Source organism: Panthera onca, chromosome A1 (assembly GCF_046562875.1).
Source record: "Panthera onca isolate mPanOnc1 chromosome A1, mPanOnc1 haplotype 2, whole genome shotgun sequence".
NCBI classification, from domain to species: Eukaryota; Metazoa; Chordata; class Mammalia; order Carnivora; family Felidae; genus Panthera; species Panthera onca.
In genome coordinates, this window is record NC_138339.1 from 130,508,350 (window position 1) to 130,524,357 (window position 16,008).

The 16,008-nt window shown below is 37.0% G+C and overlaps 1 protein-coding gene across 2 annotated transcripts in view; it reads left to right on the forward strand.

The window, feature by feature from the left end:
- The window catches only part of MEIKIN (meiotic kinetochore factor), a 79,237-nt gene extending 63,485 nt beyond the window's left edge, over positions 1 to 15,752 (forward strand). Inside the window, exons 12-13 of one of the 2 annotated variants that reach the window (XM_078451291.2) lie at positions 5,795 to 5,918; positions 15,158 to 15,752. In XM_078451291.2, coding sequence (XP_078307417.2) covers positions 5,795 to 5,918; positions 15,158 to 15,189 — 156 coding nt within the window. In that variant the 3' untranslated portion in view covers positions 15,190 to 15,752. The remainder of the gene's footprint in view (positions 1 to 5,794; positions 5,919 to 15,157) is intronic. The other variant, XM_078451289.2, reaches the window with a different exon arrangement.
- The last annotated feature ends 256 nt before the right edge of the window (positions 15,753 to 16,008 follow it).

Consider the following 16,008-nt stretch of genomic DNA (forward strand, 5'->3'; position numbering starts at 1 on the left):
CCTCACATCTGGCTCCCAGCTCTCAGCAGGGAGCCAGCTTCAGATACTCTGTTCTATTGATCTTTTGTCTAGCTTTGTACAAGTACCACATAGTATTAAATAATGTGGCACTATAACAATTCTTGAAATTAGGTAGTATTAGCCCTCTAACTTTGTTCTTCTTTTTCAATTGTTTAGGCTATTCTAGGTCCTTTGCATTTCTATATGAATTTTAGAATCAGCTTGTTGTTTTCTACCAAAAGAAAAAAAATCCTGATGGAATTTTGATTTAGGATTGAATTAATCTACAGATCAATTTGGGCATAATTGACATCATGACGTTATTGAGTCTTACAACCCAAGAAAAATGTAAAGCTATCCATTTTTTGAGTCTTTAATTTCTCTCTGAAACATTCTGTAGTTTTCACTCTTTGGGTCATTATTCCCACTTAATGTCATCATTTCCCACCTGACGACAGTATTTTATATTCTTGATACTATTGTAAATGGTATTCTTAATTTCAATATCTGACTATTAATGCTAGCATATAAAAATACTTTTTTGTGTGTATATTGATCATCATATTAATCTGTTCGGGTTGCCATAATCAAATACTATAGACTGGGTGGCTTCCACAACAGAAATTTATTTTCTCACAGTGATGGAGCTTGGCAAGTCCAAGACCAAGGTGTTGACCTATTCAGTTCCCCCAAGGGCTTTCTTCTGTCTTGTAAATGTGTACCTTCTTGCTGTGATTTCACTTGGCGTTTTCTCTCTTTGCACAAAGAAAAAAGAGCTCTGGTATTGCTTCCCCTTCTTAAAAGGGCACCAGCACTCTCAGATTAGGACCTCACCCTTATTAATTCAGTTAACCGTTATCACCCTCTCACAGAGCCTATCTCCAAATATAGTCTCATTGGGAGTTAGGGCTTCAACATATGAAATTTCTTTAATTATTTATTTATTTAATATTTTTTAATGTTTATTTATTTGTGTGGGGAGAGAGAGAGATTGCATGTGTATGAGTTGGGTAGGGCCAGGAAGGGAGAGAGAGACTCCCAAGCAGGTTCCATGCTCAGTGTGGAGCTCAATATGGAGCTTGATCTCATGGCTGTGAGATCATGACCTGAGCTGAAGTCAAGAGTCAGGTGTTTAACCGACTGAGCCACCCAGGCGCCCCTCACCATATGAATTTTGTGGGAACAGAAACATTCTATTCATAAGTATATTGTAAACTTGCTAAACTTAATTATTAGTTCTAGTAGTCCTCCATACCCCCAAGATTCCATTGGGCCTTGGGCAGTTATATTGTCTGTGGAAAAAAAGGTTTACCTCTTCCTTTTTAATCCAGATGCCTTTTTTTTTCTTGACTAATTTCACTAGGTAGATTTTCCTGTACAATGCTGGGAGAGCAGTGAGGAGAGCAGATATCCTTGCCTTGTTTCTGTACTTTGAGGGAAAATACTCAGTAGTTCACCATTAAATATGATCTTAGCTATAAGTTTTTCCTATGTTGAGGAAGTTCCCACCTTTTCCTAATGTACTTAAGAGTTTTTGTCAGGAATGGATGCTGGATTTTTGCCAAATGTACTTTTTTTAGTTATTAAGATGATAATAGAATTTTTCTTTTTTAGTTTGTTAATATGATGAGTTGATGATTATGAATTGAGTATAATATATTGATTTTAGAGAGAGACAGAGTGCAAGCAGGGGAGGGGCAGAGAGAGAGGGAGACACAGAATGGAAGGAGGCTCCAGGCTCTGAGCTGTCAGCATAGAGCCTGATGTGGGGCTTGAACCCATGAACTGTGAGATCATGACCCAAGCCAAAGTTGGCTGCTCAACTGACTGAGCCACCCAGGTGCCCCTGGTATATTTTTATTTTTATATATTGATATATTTAATTTGTGAAAAATTTTTTAGAATTTTTCCATCAGTGTTGGTGAGGGTCTTTAGTTTCATTTATTGATTGATTGATTGATTGATGTCTGTGTCTGAGTTTGGCATCAGAGTAATGCTAACCTCATAGAACAAGTTGCGAAGTACTCCTTCATCTTCAGTTTTCTGGAAAAGAACTAGTATTTCTGCCTTCAATGTTTAGTAGTGTTCACTAGTGAAGTCATCTAGACCTGGAGTTCTTTTTTTTTTTTAAATGAAATAAGCTACCGTTAAAAATCTCTTTAGGGCCTGGTGGCTCAGTTGGTTGAGCATCCGACTTTGGCTTGGGTCATGATCTCATGGTTCCTACATTCCAGCCCGACATCTGGATCTCAGCTCTCAGCCTGGAGCCAGCTTCACATCCTCTGTCTCCCTCTCTCTTTGCCATGTATGTGCCCACACATGCGTACTCTCTCACTTTTTCTCTCTCTCAAAAATAAACATTTAAAAAAAATCTCTTTAGGGTTATTCAACTTACCTATTTCTTCTTGAGTGAACTTTGGTAGTTTGTGTATTTCAAGGAATTTGTCTATTTTTTAGAAGTTGTCAAATTTATTGTCAAGTGTTTTTTATAGTGTTCCCTTGTTATCCTTTTAATATGTTGGTATCTGTAGTGATATAGCCTTTTTCATTCCTGATATTGATAATTTGTGTCTTATTTTTTTTCTTTCCTCAATAATATGGCTAGAAGTTTGGTTTATTGATTTTTCTCTATTTTTCTATTTTCTATTTTATTGATTTCTCCTCTCATGTTATTTTCTTTTGTCTGCTTACTTTGGATTTGGTTTTCTTTTCTTACTTTTTTAAGGTAGAAGGTGAGGTCATTAATAGGAATCTTTCTTGTTTTCTCTTTTTTAAAAATATTTATTTTTGAGAGGGAGAGAGAGAGAGCACATGAGCAGGGAAGGGACAGAGACAGAGGTAGACACAGAATCCAAAGCAGGCTCCAGGCTCTGAGCTGTCAGCACAGAGCTCAATGCGGGGTTTGAACTCCTGAACCTCAAGATCATGACCTGAGCCGAAGTCGGATACTCAACCGACTGAGCCACCCAGGTGTCCCAATATTGGATACTCAACCGACTGAGCCACCCAGGTGTCCCAATATTGTAGTAGTATCTCATTGTTTTAATTTGCACTCCTTGATGAGAAAATGTCATGTGGAACATCATTTAAAATGCTTACTTGCCATCTATATATCTTTTTTTTTTTATTTTTTTTTAACATTTATTTATTTTTGAGACAGAGAGAGACAGAGCATGAACGGGGGAGGGTCAGAGAGAGGGAGACACAGAATCCGAAACAGGCTCCAGGCAGTGCGCTGTCAGCACAGAGCCCGACGCGGGGCTCAAACTCACGGACCGTGAGATTATGACCCGAGCCGAAGTCGGCCGCTTAACCGACTGAGCCACCCAGGCGCCCCTCCATCTATATATCTTTGGTGTACTGTCTAGAAAAGCCTTTGCCCTGTTTTTTAATTGTGTTGGGTTTTTTACTATTGAGATTTAAAGAGTCCTTTGTAAGAATTATGACCCCTTTGAGTATCCGTGCCAGATAGTTTATGCTAACAATGTGATTTATGGTAAAAACCTGTTTTTGATACCTGAGGCTTTGGGCTACCTCTGTATCAGTTTGACCTCTGGGAGACTGGGATCTGAGTCAAAGTTTACTGGGCTTCTGATGTTGGCAACACTTTGCACATGGGAAAATTAAACACCATCCATGTGACTCAACTAGGAGAGACAACTGGAAGCTTATCATCCTATTGTGAGCTCTGTATACTTTTTCTCCTGGACTCCCCCTATATGCCTTTTCCTTTTGTGGATTTTAATTTGTATTCTATTGTATCATAAGCCATAACTGTGAATATACCAGCTTTTCTGAATCTTGTGATTCCTTTTGGCAAATCATTAAGCCTGTGGTGGTCTTGGGGACTTTTTAAAGTTAAACTTTCTGGACTTTATAAAGTACTTCTTATTGTGGGTGTGCTATAATTTCACTGGGATGTATACCTAAAAAGATTAGTATTGTGTTTGCTTTTGTTTTTTTATTGTAATGTTGCTTAGAATTTTAGGCTTCCTGAATGTGTGTACTCATGTCTTTCATCAGTTTGGGAAATTTCTCAGCTATTATCTGTTTTATTCTCTCTGGAATGGTAACTGGCATAAGTTAGGCATCTTTCTATCCTCCATATCTTTAAAAGTCTATTTAATATTTCTCATTTATTTGTTGGGGTACCTATGTGGCCCAGTCAGTTAAGCATCCAACTCTTGATTTTGGTTTAGGTCATGATCTCATGGTGCATGGATTCAAGCCCTGCGTTGGGCTCTGAAATGATAATGAAAGGCCTGCCTGGGATTCTCTCTCTCTCTTTCAAAAATAAATAAACATTAATTCTTCAGTTGTGTCTATTTTGCTCCTTAAGACCTCCATTGAATTTTGCATTTCAACAATTTTATTTTTCATTTCAAGACATTCTAGTTGTTTCTTTCTCAAATCTACTTTTCACTCCTATAGTCTCTTGTTGCTTGCTCATCCATGAGATTTCTATTGTTAATTCTTTAATAATTTCATACATTGTTATTCTATTCTGATTTGGCAGTTCTGATATCTGATGTTCTATAGGTTTAACTCCATTGTTTGATACTGTACAGTCTTATATATGGTAGCTTGATTTGTTATGAGTTTGGTATTTCATTATTGCTATAATAAAATTAGAAGATAAGGTCAAATATATTTTGTCTCTTATTTCTGCTTGGAACTATTCTGAGCTGAATCTTGAAGAACAACTCTGATACTGACCCTGATCATTTATTTCCTTGCTCTTAGTTGATAAAAATCCTATCAATGGATCCCATCCATTTTATATATGTATATATGTGTGTGTGTGTGTGTGTGTGTGTGTGTGTGTATCCCTAAGAGGATTTATATCTGTTTCTACTACAACAGCTATAGCAAGGATTAAGTATCAATCTAGGACCACTTTAGTCCCCTCAAGGATTTTGGCTTAGTGCCAGAGTCTCAAGTTCAGCAATTCCTTCTTCCTGCTGGCCCATTTACAATGTTCTTGTCTCAACCAGTCACTGTGCCCCCACGGCATGACATATGTTGATCAGCTAGGTTGGGTCCTACAGCCATCTTGGTACCCAGAAGTACTATCAATTCCATCTGAGCCATAAGGAAAGGGTGGTGTGCAGCCTAAGAGAGTGAGTAGATTCTTCCAAGAAAACTCTGGTACTGTTTAGAGTCCAAAAAATGGAAAAGATGCTAGGCAGGAAAATAACAGATATCCACCACAGAGGATGATATGAATTTTACAGCAGAAGATGTTTCTGTATCAGCTTTACCTAAAATGTAAGGAGCCCTTGATAAATACATATCTCTACTTCTGAGTTCTAAGAAGTAAGGTGTGTTACTTTAATCTAGAGCCTGTCTTGTCTGTTTGATGGGCAGCTGTCAAAATTCATTGAGTTGAGAAATCAAGAAAATCTAGTGTTTGGCTCAGAATTAAATTAAATTTGTGTTTTAATTCAGTAAATTATATAGACTTGCTCTCACACTTTGGAATGCTTGAATCTTAACTCTATCATTACTCTCTCTGTGTCCTTAAATAAGTTATCCAAATTCTTTTAACTGAAGTTTCTCATTTTCAAATAGGGTTAAATATAATCTGCCTTATCTGCTTCTGGTGATTATTAAATAAGCAAATGTTTTCAAACCGATTCATTAGTGTCTGGAGTGGAGTAAGCATTCCATAAATGCTTTCTATAGTTAATATGTATGAAATATGGATGTTGAGAATATTTGCCTTTGAAATAAAACAACATACAAATATAGTACCTGGAAGAATTATGCATTACCTGCTTTTTTTCTTTTTCAGTTTCCTTCAAATAAATCAGAAATATGTTGTATTATTAGAGCAACACCGGGAAATAGACAAGTGAAAAGTAAAGGTGTTGTTGTAAAGAAGAAAAAATATTCTCCACCTAAAGATATTCCCCAAGGTACTATAGTGTGAATGCAGAGCCTACTTTTTGGGTGATATAAAACATTCTTTCATGGTAAATTCCTTATGTGCATAGGAAGTCTGCTTATAAATTGTATTCTTAGAGCTCTTGTACAAAGTGAAAATGGTGAAATTATAAAAAGTTTGGTTAGGTGTCAGAACCTGACCAGAAAAAATTTTTAATGTCAAATACTTAATCTTTTGAAAAATTAGCTTATGCCACTGATTTAAATATATTTATCTAGGATACTGTTTTCAACTATTTGAAATTTAGTGTTATTGGGTTTCACTTTTATTTATTTATTTATTTATTTATTCATTTTTAATTTAAATTCAAGTTAGTTAATATGTAGTATAATAATGATTTCAGGAAAAGAATTTACTGATTCATCACTTACATATAACACCCACTGCTTCTCCCAATAAGTTCCCTCCTTAATGTCCATCACCCACTTAGCCCATTCTCCACCAAACACTCCGCCAGTAACCTCAGTTTGTTCTCTTTACTTAAGAGTCTCTTATGGTTTGCCTCCCTCTCTGTCTTTATCTTATTTTTGCTTCTCTTGCCCTATATTCATCTGTTTTGTTTCCTAAATTCCATATATGAGTGAAATCATACACTATTTGTCTTTCTCTGACTGACTTATTTTTTTAGCATAATACACTCTGATTCCATCCACATAATTGCAAGTGACAAGATTCCACTCTTTGTGATCGCCGAGTAGTATTCCATTGTATATGTATAATATATACCACATCTTTATGCATTCATCAGTTGATGGACGTTTGGGTTCTTTCTATACTTTGGCTATTGTTGATAGCGCTGCTATAAACATTGGGGTGCATGTGCCCCTTTGAATCAGCATTTTTGTATCCTTTGGATAAATACCTACTAGTGCAATTGCTGGATTTTTTGAGGAACCTCCATACTGTTTTTCACAGTGGCTGAACCAGTTTGCATTACCACCAGCAGTGCAAAAGCGTTCTTCTTTCTCCACATCTCTGCATTGCCAACATCTGTTGTTGCCTGAGTTGTTAATTTTAGCCATTCTGACAGGTGTGAAGTGGTATCTTGTTGTGGTTTTTATTTGTATTTCCCTGATGATGAGTGATGTTGAGCATCTTTTCATGTGTTTGTTAGCCATCTGGATGTCTTCTTTGGAAAAGTGTCTATTCATGTCTTCTGCCCATTTCTTCACTGGATTATTTGTTTTTGGGGTGTTCAGCTTGGTAAGTTCTTTATAGATTTTGGATACTAACCCTTTATGTGATATGCCATTTGCACATATCTTCTCCCATTCCATCGGTTGCCTTTTAGTTTTGCTGATTGTTTCCTTCACTGTGTAGAAGCTTCTTATCTTGATGAAGGCCCAGTAGTTCATGTTTGCTTTTATTTCCCTTGCCTTTAGCAACATATCTAGTAAGAAGTTGCTTGGTGGAGGTCAGAGAGGTTGCTGCCTGTTTTCTCCTCTAGGATTTTGATGGTTTCATTTCTCACACTTAGGTCTTTCATCCATTTTGAATTTATTTTTGTGTATAGTGTAAGAAAGTGGTCCAGGTTTATTCTTATGCATGTTGCTGTCCAGTTTTCCCAATACCATTTGTTGAAGAGACTGTCTTTTTTTCCACTGGATATTCTTTCCTGCTTTGTTGAAGATTAGTTGGCTATATGTTTGTGGATCCATTTCTGGGTTCTCTATTCTGTTCAATTGATCTATGTGTTTGTTTTTGTGCCAGTACCATACTGTCTTGATGATTACAGCTTTGTAATATAGCATGAAGTCCAGAATTGTGATGCTTCCAGCTTTGGATTTCTTTTTCAACATTGCTTTGGCTATTTGGGGTCTTTTCTGGTTCCATACAAATTTTAGAATTGTTTGTTCTAGCTCTGTGAAGAATGCTGGTGTAATTTTGATAGGGGTTGCATTGAATATGTAGATTGCTTTGGGTAGTACTGACATTTTGACAATATTTGTTCTTCCAATCCATGAGCATGTAATGTTTTTCCATTTTTTTGTGTGTCTTCTTCAATTTCTTTTACAAGCTTTCTATAGTTTTCAGTGTATAGATTTTTAACCTCTTTGGTTAGGTTTATTCCTAGGGGTTTTATGGTTTTTAGTACAGTTGTAAATGGAATTCATGCCTTGATTTCTCTTTCTTTTGCTTCATTGTTGGTTTGTAGAAGTGCAACCAAATTCTCTACATTGATTTTATATCCTGTGACTTTGCTGAATTCATGGATCATTTCTAGAAGTTTTTTGGTGGAGTCTTTTGGGTTTTCCACATAGAGTAACATGTCATCAGCAAAGAGTGAAAGTTTGACTTCCTCCTTGATGATTTGGATGCCTTTTATTTCTTTGTGTTGTCTGATTGCTGAGGCTACAACTTCCAACACTATGTTGAGTAACAGTGGTGAGAGTGGACATCCCTGTCATTTTCCTGACCTTAGGGGGAAGGCTCGCAGTTTTTCCCTAGTGAGGATGATATTAGCTATGGGTCTTTCATATATGGCCTTTATGATCTTGAGGTATGTTCCTCCTATCCCTACTTACTTGAGGGTTTTTATTAAGAAAGGATGCTGTATTTTGTCAAATGCTTTTTCTGCATCTATTGAGAGGATCATGTGGTTCTTATCCTTTCTTTTATTAATGTGATGTATCACATTGATTGATTTGTGGATATTGAACCAGCCCTACATCCCAGGAATAAATCCCACTTGATCATGGTGAATAATTCTTTTAATGTATTGTTGAATCTGGTTTGCTAGTAGGGTTTCACTTTTAGTAGCATTCTTTCTGAAAATATTTTTCATATATTTTTACATTCACTTACTATTGGTTGAGCACCTCCTCTGTGAAAGGATCTGAGCTAAGTTTGTATTATATCTCATTTATTTCTTACTATGGCTTTATAATAGACAGATGTTTATTATTATTCTCATTTTATATGTAAAGAATATGGAACTTAAAATAGTATGCATTTTGTCCAAGATTTTACTGCTGTTGGGTGGTAGAGAAGAATTCAATCTCTCGAGGTTTTTTTTAACTCCAAATTTAGGTTTTTCTGTATTCTCCTGACTGTATATCAGACAGAATGTCTGATTAATCATTGGAGCCTGGGGACATTTTATGAGTAAGCAGGCAATGAAGCAATTGAAATTTAATAGGTTATGTAAAACCTCAATCCAACTAAACTGCTTGCTTTTGATCCTTGTCCCCATTTCTGCTACACAGTCTGCTCTGAGCACTCCTTAAATCCACAGAAGTCTTTTTCTTTTTTTTAATTCAGTGCTACTCATTTGATACTTAGTAATATATTACTACCTCACATAATTCACAATGCTGACTTTTCATATTCTTCAGGTTATGAGGTTTTCAAAGACAGAGACCCCATAGTAGGCTTTTTTCTATCTCTGTCTCTGATGACATTAGCATGGTGGTAGGGAATAGTAGATGACATATCAGTCAGGTTCTTCCCAAAGAAGGTTTTTCCCATATATATATATGGAGAGGTATTTCAAAGAATTGACTTATGCAGTTGTAGGGTCTGGCTGAAAACTATAGGGCAGACTGGAAACTCTTGGGTGGGAACTGATGATGCAGTCCTTAGGAAGTATTTCTTCTTTCTCAGGGAAACCTCAGTTTTGCTCTTAAGGCCTTTCAACTGATTGGTGAGGCCCAATTATCAAGGATAATCTCTTAAAGTCTGTTATTATAGATATTAAACTTATCTACAAATTATCTCCACAGTAATACCAAGATTATTATTTAGTTTAATTGGGTAATATAGCCTAACCAAATTGACACATACAACAAACCATCACAGTCTACTTCATGTCAAGTATGTGTTCATACACATCTCCTTAAACCATATTTAATCTGTAAATAAAGACAGTAACAAAGTCATATTTCTGCCTAACATAATGTACCTGTCCTACATACAATCCAAAATGTGCTAATTCCTTTCCCAGAAGAGGATCCAAAATCCTTGGGGGGGAGGGGGTGTTTGCTCTTCTTGATACCCTGTAACTCAAGTACTATAATATAAAGTGAATTTATTATTAAGACAGTTTATGTTAGATGATATGGGAATAAGAGGGGGAAGAAAACAAAGATACTTGCTTAAACTAGTCATGTGGACATAACTGGTATTTATAACTACCTTCCTCCACTACCCATTTCATATTTTTTTCTTCCTCAGCAAGCACCTCAGCTGGTTATAGTTCTTAAACTCGTAGGGTGATACATACCTCATTTAAGTAGGGTCTAGGCCATTAGTCCTGCTTGGATTGGGTTGTCGTAATTTTCCACTGACCTTAATCACAGGGCATGGTAATACTAAGAGATGCCTTAAGGAATCTCTTGTATTCTGGACATACTCTTCCTTGCCTCCATTGTGGAGGAAATTTCGTCTTGGTAGTCAGGATCAGTCACCCCACCAGCACAGTAATTCTCTTCTTTGTTGATTCAGAGGCCTGAGGAGCCCAAAGCAGCCAGGTGGCAGTCTTAACTTCCAGTTCAATAGAATCATTGTTGTGTCTGTTGGTGGACGCATCCCTTCCTTTGGAACTAAGACCTCTAGGACAGCTGAGCATAAAGTCATGGGAACAGGAAGCAAAAAATTTTTGCTAGTGGGTTACGAGTGGTTATATTGAGTGATCTCAGTTCCGCCTCCATTTCTTGATTCCTGCGCCCGTGAATCCTGGCTGTGGGAGAAATAGTACCATATATTTGATGCTGATTCAGAACGTATACAACATTCTGGAGAACCTTGTCCCAGCCCTGCAAGATATTGCTGCCTAATTGGTACTCTAACTAAGTCTTCAAAAGGCCATTCTACTATTCTGTCAAGTCAGCTGCTTCAAAATTGTGAGGAACATGGAAATATCAGTGAATTATATGAACTTGGGCCTTTTGCCACATTTCTTTTGCTGTGAAGTCAGTTCCTTGATGAGAAGCAATGTTCTTCGGGATACCATGAAGGTGGATAAAGCATTTTCTAAGTCCTTGGATGGTGGTTTTGGCAGAAGCATTGCATGCATGAAAGGCAAATCCATATCCAAAGTAAGTGTCTATTCCAGTAAGAGTAAAATGCTGTCCCTTCCATGATGAAAGTGGTGCGAGGTAATCATCCTGCCACCTGGTAGCTGGCTGATCACTCCAGGGAATTGTTCCTTATTGGGAATTAGGTGTTGGTCTCTCCTACTAATAAATTGAATATTCATCAGTGATGATAGCCAGGTTGGTTTTAGTGGACTGCTGAGCCCATGTATAACCACTATCCCTGCCACCATGGCCCCTTTGTTCATTAGTTTACCAGTTGGTGATGGAGGCAGCTGGGGAAAGAGGCTAACTGGTATCTACAGAATGGGTCTTCTTATCTACTTGATTACTAAAGTCTTTGTCTTCTGAGATCATCCTTGGGTTAGTAGTCACAGGGAACACAGATATCTTCACATTTTTTGCCCATTCAGGTAAGTCTATCTATATGCTTCTTCTCTAAATTTTCTTGTTATTAATTTTCCAGTCATGTCCCTTCCAAGTCCCTAACTGTCCAGCCAAACTATAGGCCACAATCCATGAATCAGTATATAACCACGTATCTGGCCATTTTTCCTTTTAACAAAGGGAACATTGAGATATATTTCTTGAAGTTCTTTCTGCCCACTGGGAGAATATACCTTCACCAATTTTCTTCAAGGATGCCACAGAAAGGAGCTTTTAGGTTGTGCCTGAATATCTGTAAACCAAGTCTGAGGCGTTTTTTTTTCTTCAGTAAGCTGATTGTAGAGAGAATTCTTCATGATGCCAAAAGTACAGGCGGGGAGAGAGAAGATAGTATAGCAGTAGTGTGGACCATAGGCATTTGGGCCACTTCCTCATCTAACTTACTTGTCCCTTTCAGGCTCGAGCTCAGTTTCATATATGCCATTTCTCTTTGATAGTGTAGTGATGCTCTGCACAACCAACTTTATGGCTTGGTGCATCAGACTGTGCATAATTCGTGATGGGCAGCTTAGCTCTCTTTGTAACTTGGTGTTCCATGGTTAAGTATTGAGTCACTACTAAGTCCCAGTAGCAGACCAAAAGCTGTTTGTCAAAAAAAAAAAATAGTAGTTGTTCACAGGAGATGCCAGAGATGTGCTCCAAAATCCTAAGGACCTGTGTGCTGTGATTCACCTACAGGATCCAATAAAACATGTATATTTCTCACTGACATTTCATGAACCACTGGATCTGCTAGATCTTTTGGTACAAGTGTCAGAGCATCTTGCTCAGTAGCCTGTACCTGTTGTAGAACCTTCTCCTATTCTAAGGCTTCCTCAAAACCAGTAGCCTTTAGGTACTTGGTAAATGGGTTGAAGTAGTATACTCAGATGAGGTATGTGTTGACTTCAAAATCTGAAAAGACCCAGTAGGAGGGGCCAGATGCAACAACTTATCAGTTTTTGGTTTTAGGAGGAGCAATAACTTACAATTTATTTTAGGAGGTATATTTCTCATATCACTAGGACCCTAGAAATTTCACGGAGATGAAAAGATACCCTGCAATTCCATTTTCCTGGACCATGGAGCCCCATCATTTCCACTTCCAAGAGTATATCCAACTATAATGTGTATATATATGTTCCTCAACAGATGTATGCTAGAATGTTCATAGAAGCACTTGGATAATAGACCCAAACAGGAAATAATCCAAGTGCCCACCAGCAGTAGAATGGATCAATACTGTGTTACATTCATTTTCATTGGGAGTGCTGTGTAGCAGTGAGCATCAACAATGTGCAGTTACATGCAACAATATTGATGACATAAGGAGCCAGACACAATAGAGTACATTTCACATTACTTATATTTAGTACCAAGCTAGGTAAAACTAAACTATGATGAAAATCACTATAGTGGATGTCCTCATTAGGGAGTGACTATTAAATAGAAAGCATTATGAGAGGAAATTCTAGGGTGCTAGTAGTGTTCTGTTTCATTATCTGAATGCTGGTTACATAGATATGGTAAGTTTGTGAAAACCCATCAAGCTCTGTAGTACATATATGTACATTTTTTTGGGTGTAACAAAAAAAGTTAAAAAATAAAAACAGAGAGACACCTGGGTGGCTCAGTTGGTTGGTTAAGCATCTTACTCTTGATTTTGGCTCAGGTCATGATCTCATGGTTCATGAATTTGAGCCTCACATTGGGGCTGATAGTATGGAGCCTGCTTAGGATTTGGGATTCTCTCTGTCTCTCAAAAATAAATAAACCTTAAAAAAATTTTTTTAATAAAATAAAAATAGAGAAACTTCTTTTAATTTTATGGCTGTGGATATTAGTCTATGACATGAGATAATATCACAATTCTGGGCTTAAGTATGCAACAAATCAATACTAAAATGTGTCTGGGAAGTTCTTCCAAGTGTTTAGACTGAAATTTTTAATTTGATTGAGAGAGACCCCTTGATGTATGCTGACCAATTATGCCACCTCCTGGCTTCTTTCTAGACTCTCACCTCATTTGGCAGCCTCTTCATTTAAGTAATTCCCTTTCAACTTCTGGCCATTTGTCTGTGCCTTCCCTTTAGTAAAAATAGCAAAGCCCCAAGCTAACTAGTGATCGTGTTATTTTGAACATGTAACGGCCTATTTTTAGTCCTGGCATTTAACGTTTTAGCTAGTTTGGCAGTTATCTAATCAGGACTGCAGTATGAAGCTTACTTTTGATGGTCTAGGACCCCTGCTCATTATGATGTTTGACCACTAATAATGCTGATTAGAGGGGAAAAAAAGTGGTGAAAGTGAACCACAAGAGGAATCCAAAAGAGAAGTGCTAGATGAGGTGGTATGGGTAAATAGAAGTTTGAGAATGGTACATCCATGTGAAAGAGGCCTTCAGTAACATCCAGTCCAAGGTTTCTTGATGGGTGGCCCTCTGACCACCTACACCAGAATTACTTCAGACCTGGAAAATTACATTCTCTAGAGATATGGCATAGGAATCCACAATTTGAAGAACTCTCAAAGTGATTCCAGTAAGCACTAAAATTTGATAGCCTTTTAATGATCTGGTCTATTTTGCTTATTTTACATGTAATAAAAATGACTTAGCCAGATGCATAAGTGACTTGTTCATATTCACACAGCTACTGGCAGAATCAGAATTAGAACTTAGATTTCTTGGTTTTCATTAGTTTAGGTAGCTGTCAAATAAGGCATGTGGGGTAGAGTAGATAGGGCTCTGAGTTTTTCAGCTCATCTATACATAACAGTTTTGCTTCTCTTTGTTTTATACATTGGGATTCTGTATTATATTTAAACAGACACTTTTTTTCTTGTTGATTCGATGTCAAAAAAGATGAAGTTCTGCAGTTAATTGGTTCATTTATTCAATAAGTTCATTGACTGGATGTCATATGTTAGATGAAATTAGTGGTTGGTAATATTGAGATAAAGACATAGTTGTCTTTATGAAATTTGTAATCTCATAAAGGAAGTCACATAGGTAAAACAAGTCCAATAGGTACTTTCACATATGTAGGACTGTGTTGGGTTACATAGGGAGATGCTTTGAAGGATGATCTGAAGCCCTCAGAGGCATTCTGAGCATAGGCTTTCTAGGCAGAGGCACCATGATAAATAGAAGCACAGGGGCTTAAAGTATCATCAGGTAGTTAAGGAACTGAAAGTAGTTACATTCGGCTGGAGTTGAGATTGGACTCTGAGAACTGATACTCCAAGTCTTTAGTAGGGATCAGAGGATAGATTATGAATCCCAAAATCCTGTATTAGGAAGATCCTGGGTTTAGCTACAGCATAGAGGAGTAGAACACAAAGGAAGGGTGGGTAGGGACATGTGAGGATCTTCTTGCTGGGTGGTTGCTGAGGAGGACAGGGATGAGGAGCACAGCTAGATCGACTCCTCCAGGTTATATGGCTGGAGTTAGAGGCCTTGTGTTGGCTACTGTCAGCCATCTTTGCTGGACTTCCCAGTGGAATGGTGGAATGTCATTGTCTGACTTCAGAGAGTAACCTCAGCATGTCCAGGAAGGAGTGTGCTAGGTATTCCTCTTTTTATTTTTATTTTTATTTTTAAATGGCCTCTGGGTTTGTTTAATAAGGGACAGAGTGAAACTATATTGGTTGGGTGTCAAGAGCTCATGCCCCCAGAGACTGGTTATTAATAATTATTGGTCACCTTCTTGTGATATATATGGAATAATCTATTATTGTATTTTTTCTCCAGATATTATAATAAAAACAAATGGCAGGATGTAGCAGCTGTGGCTGAATTTTCACCACTTTGAAGATATGCATGAATGTGAAGCCAAAGTCCATAAAGCAGAATGTCTGCCTGAAATTATATGTAATTCAAAAATCAAAATTCTCTAATTATTTGTGATATATCCTGGTGTTTAAATTCTACCAAGATTCTTATAATTTAGTCTGTAAAGAAACATTCTTCTGTATGTTCTTAAATATGTGTATTTGTATTGTAAAATAAGAATAAATATCTTAAAAGACTGTATACTAACTAGATATGTTAGCTGTTTATAAAAAGCCAAGTACCAGAATACTGTGTAACTTCCTTTGTGTTTTTCCCAAAGTTTATCCTCTGTATGAATTAAAAGTATTAAAGTTGTTGAAGCACTAAAAATGAAAATGCTTATATTACAAGCTATTTTTAACAGAACTTAATTGAAACCACATGAGTGAGAGACCTAATTCCAGGTCTGACTGAAAGAAACTCTATACTCAAGTTTGCTGAAGCAGGGAATGTATAATATGTACAATCAATCATACACTAAGTATTTGATATATTACCTCATCCTCAAACCTTTAGCTAATACTATCTGTAGGATTTTTTGTGTTTGTGTATGTGTGATATTACTTGTTGTGGTGTCTTTACACCGCCCTTCCTAAAAAGCAGTAGCTCTGTTGTCAGAGAACATCAGTTGTATAACTGTTGGTGAAATTGTAACTCTTAATGGTTTATTAATGTTATTATACATAAAAGTAAATAAGTCAAATTTTCAAAGCTGCTTCAATATGAAAGAAAACTCTAAAATCAATGGATTAATTTGAGGTTATGTAACC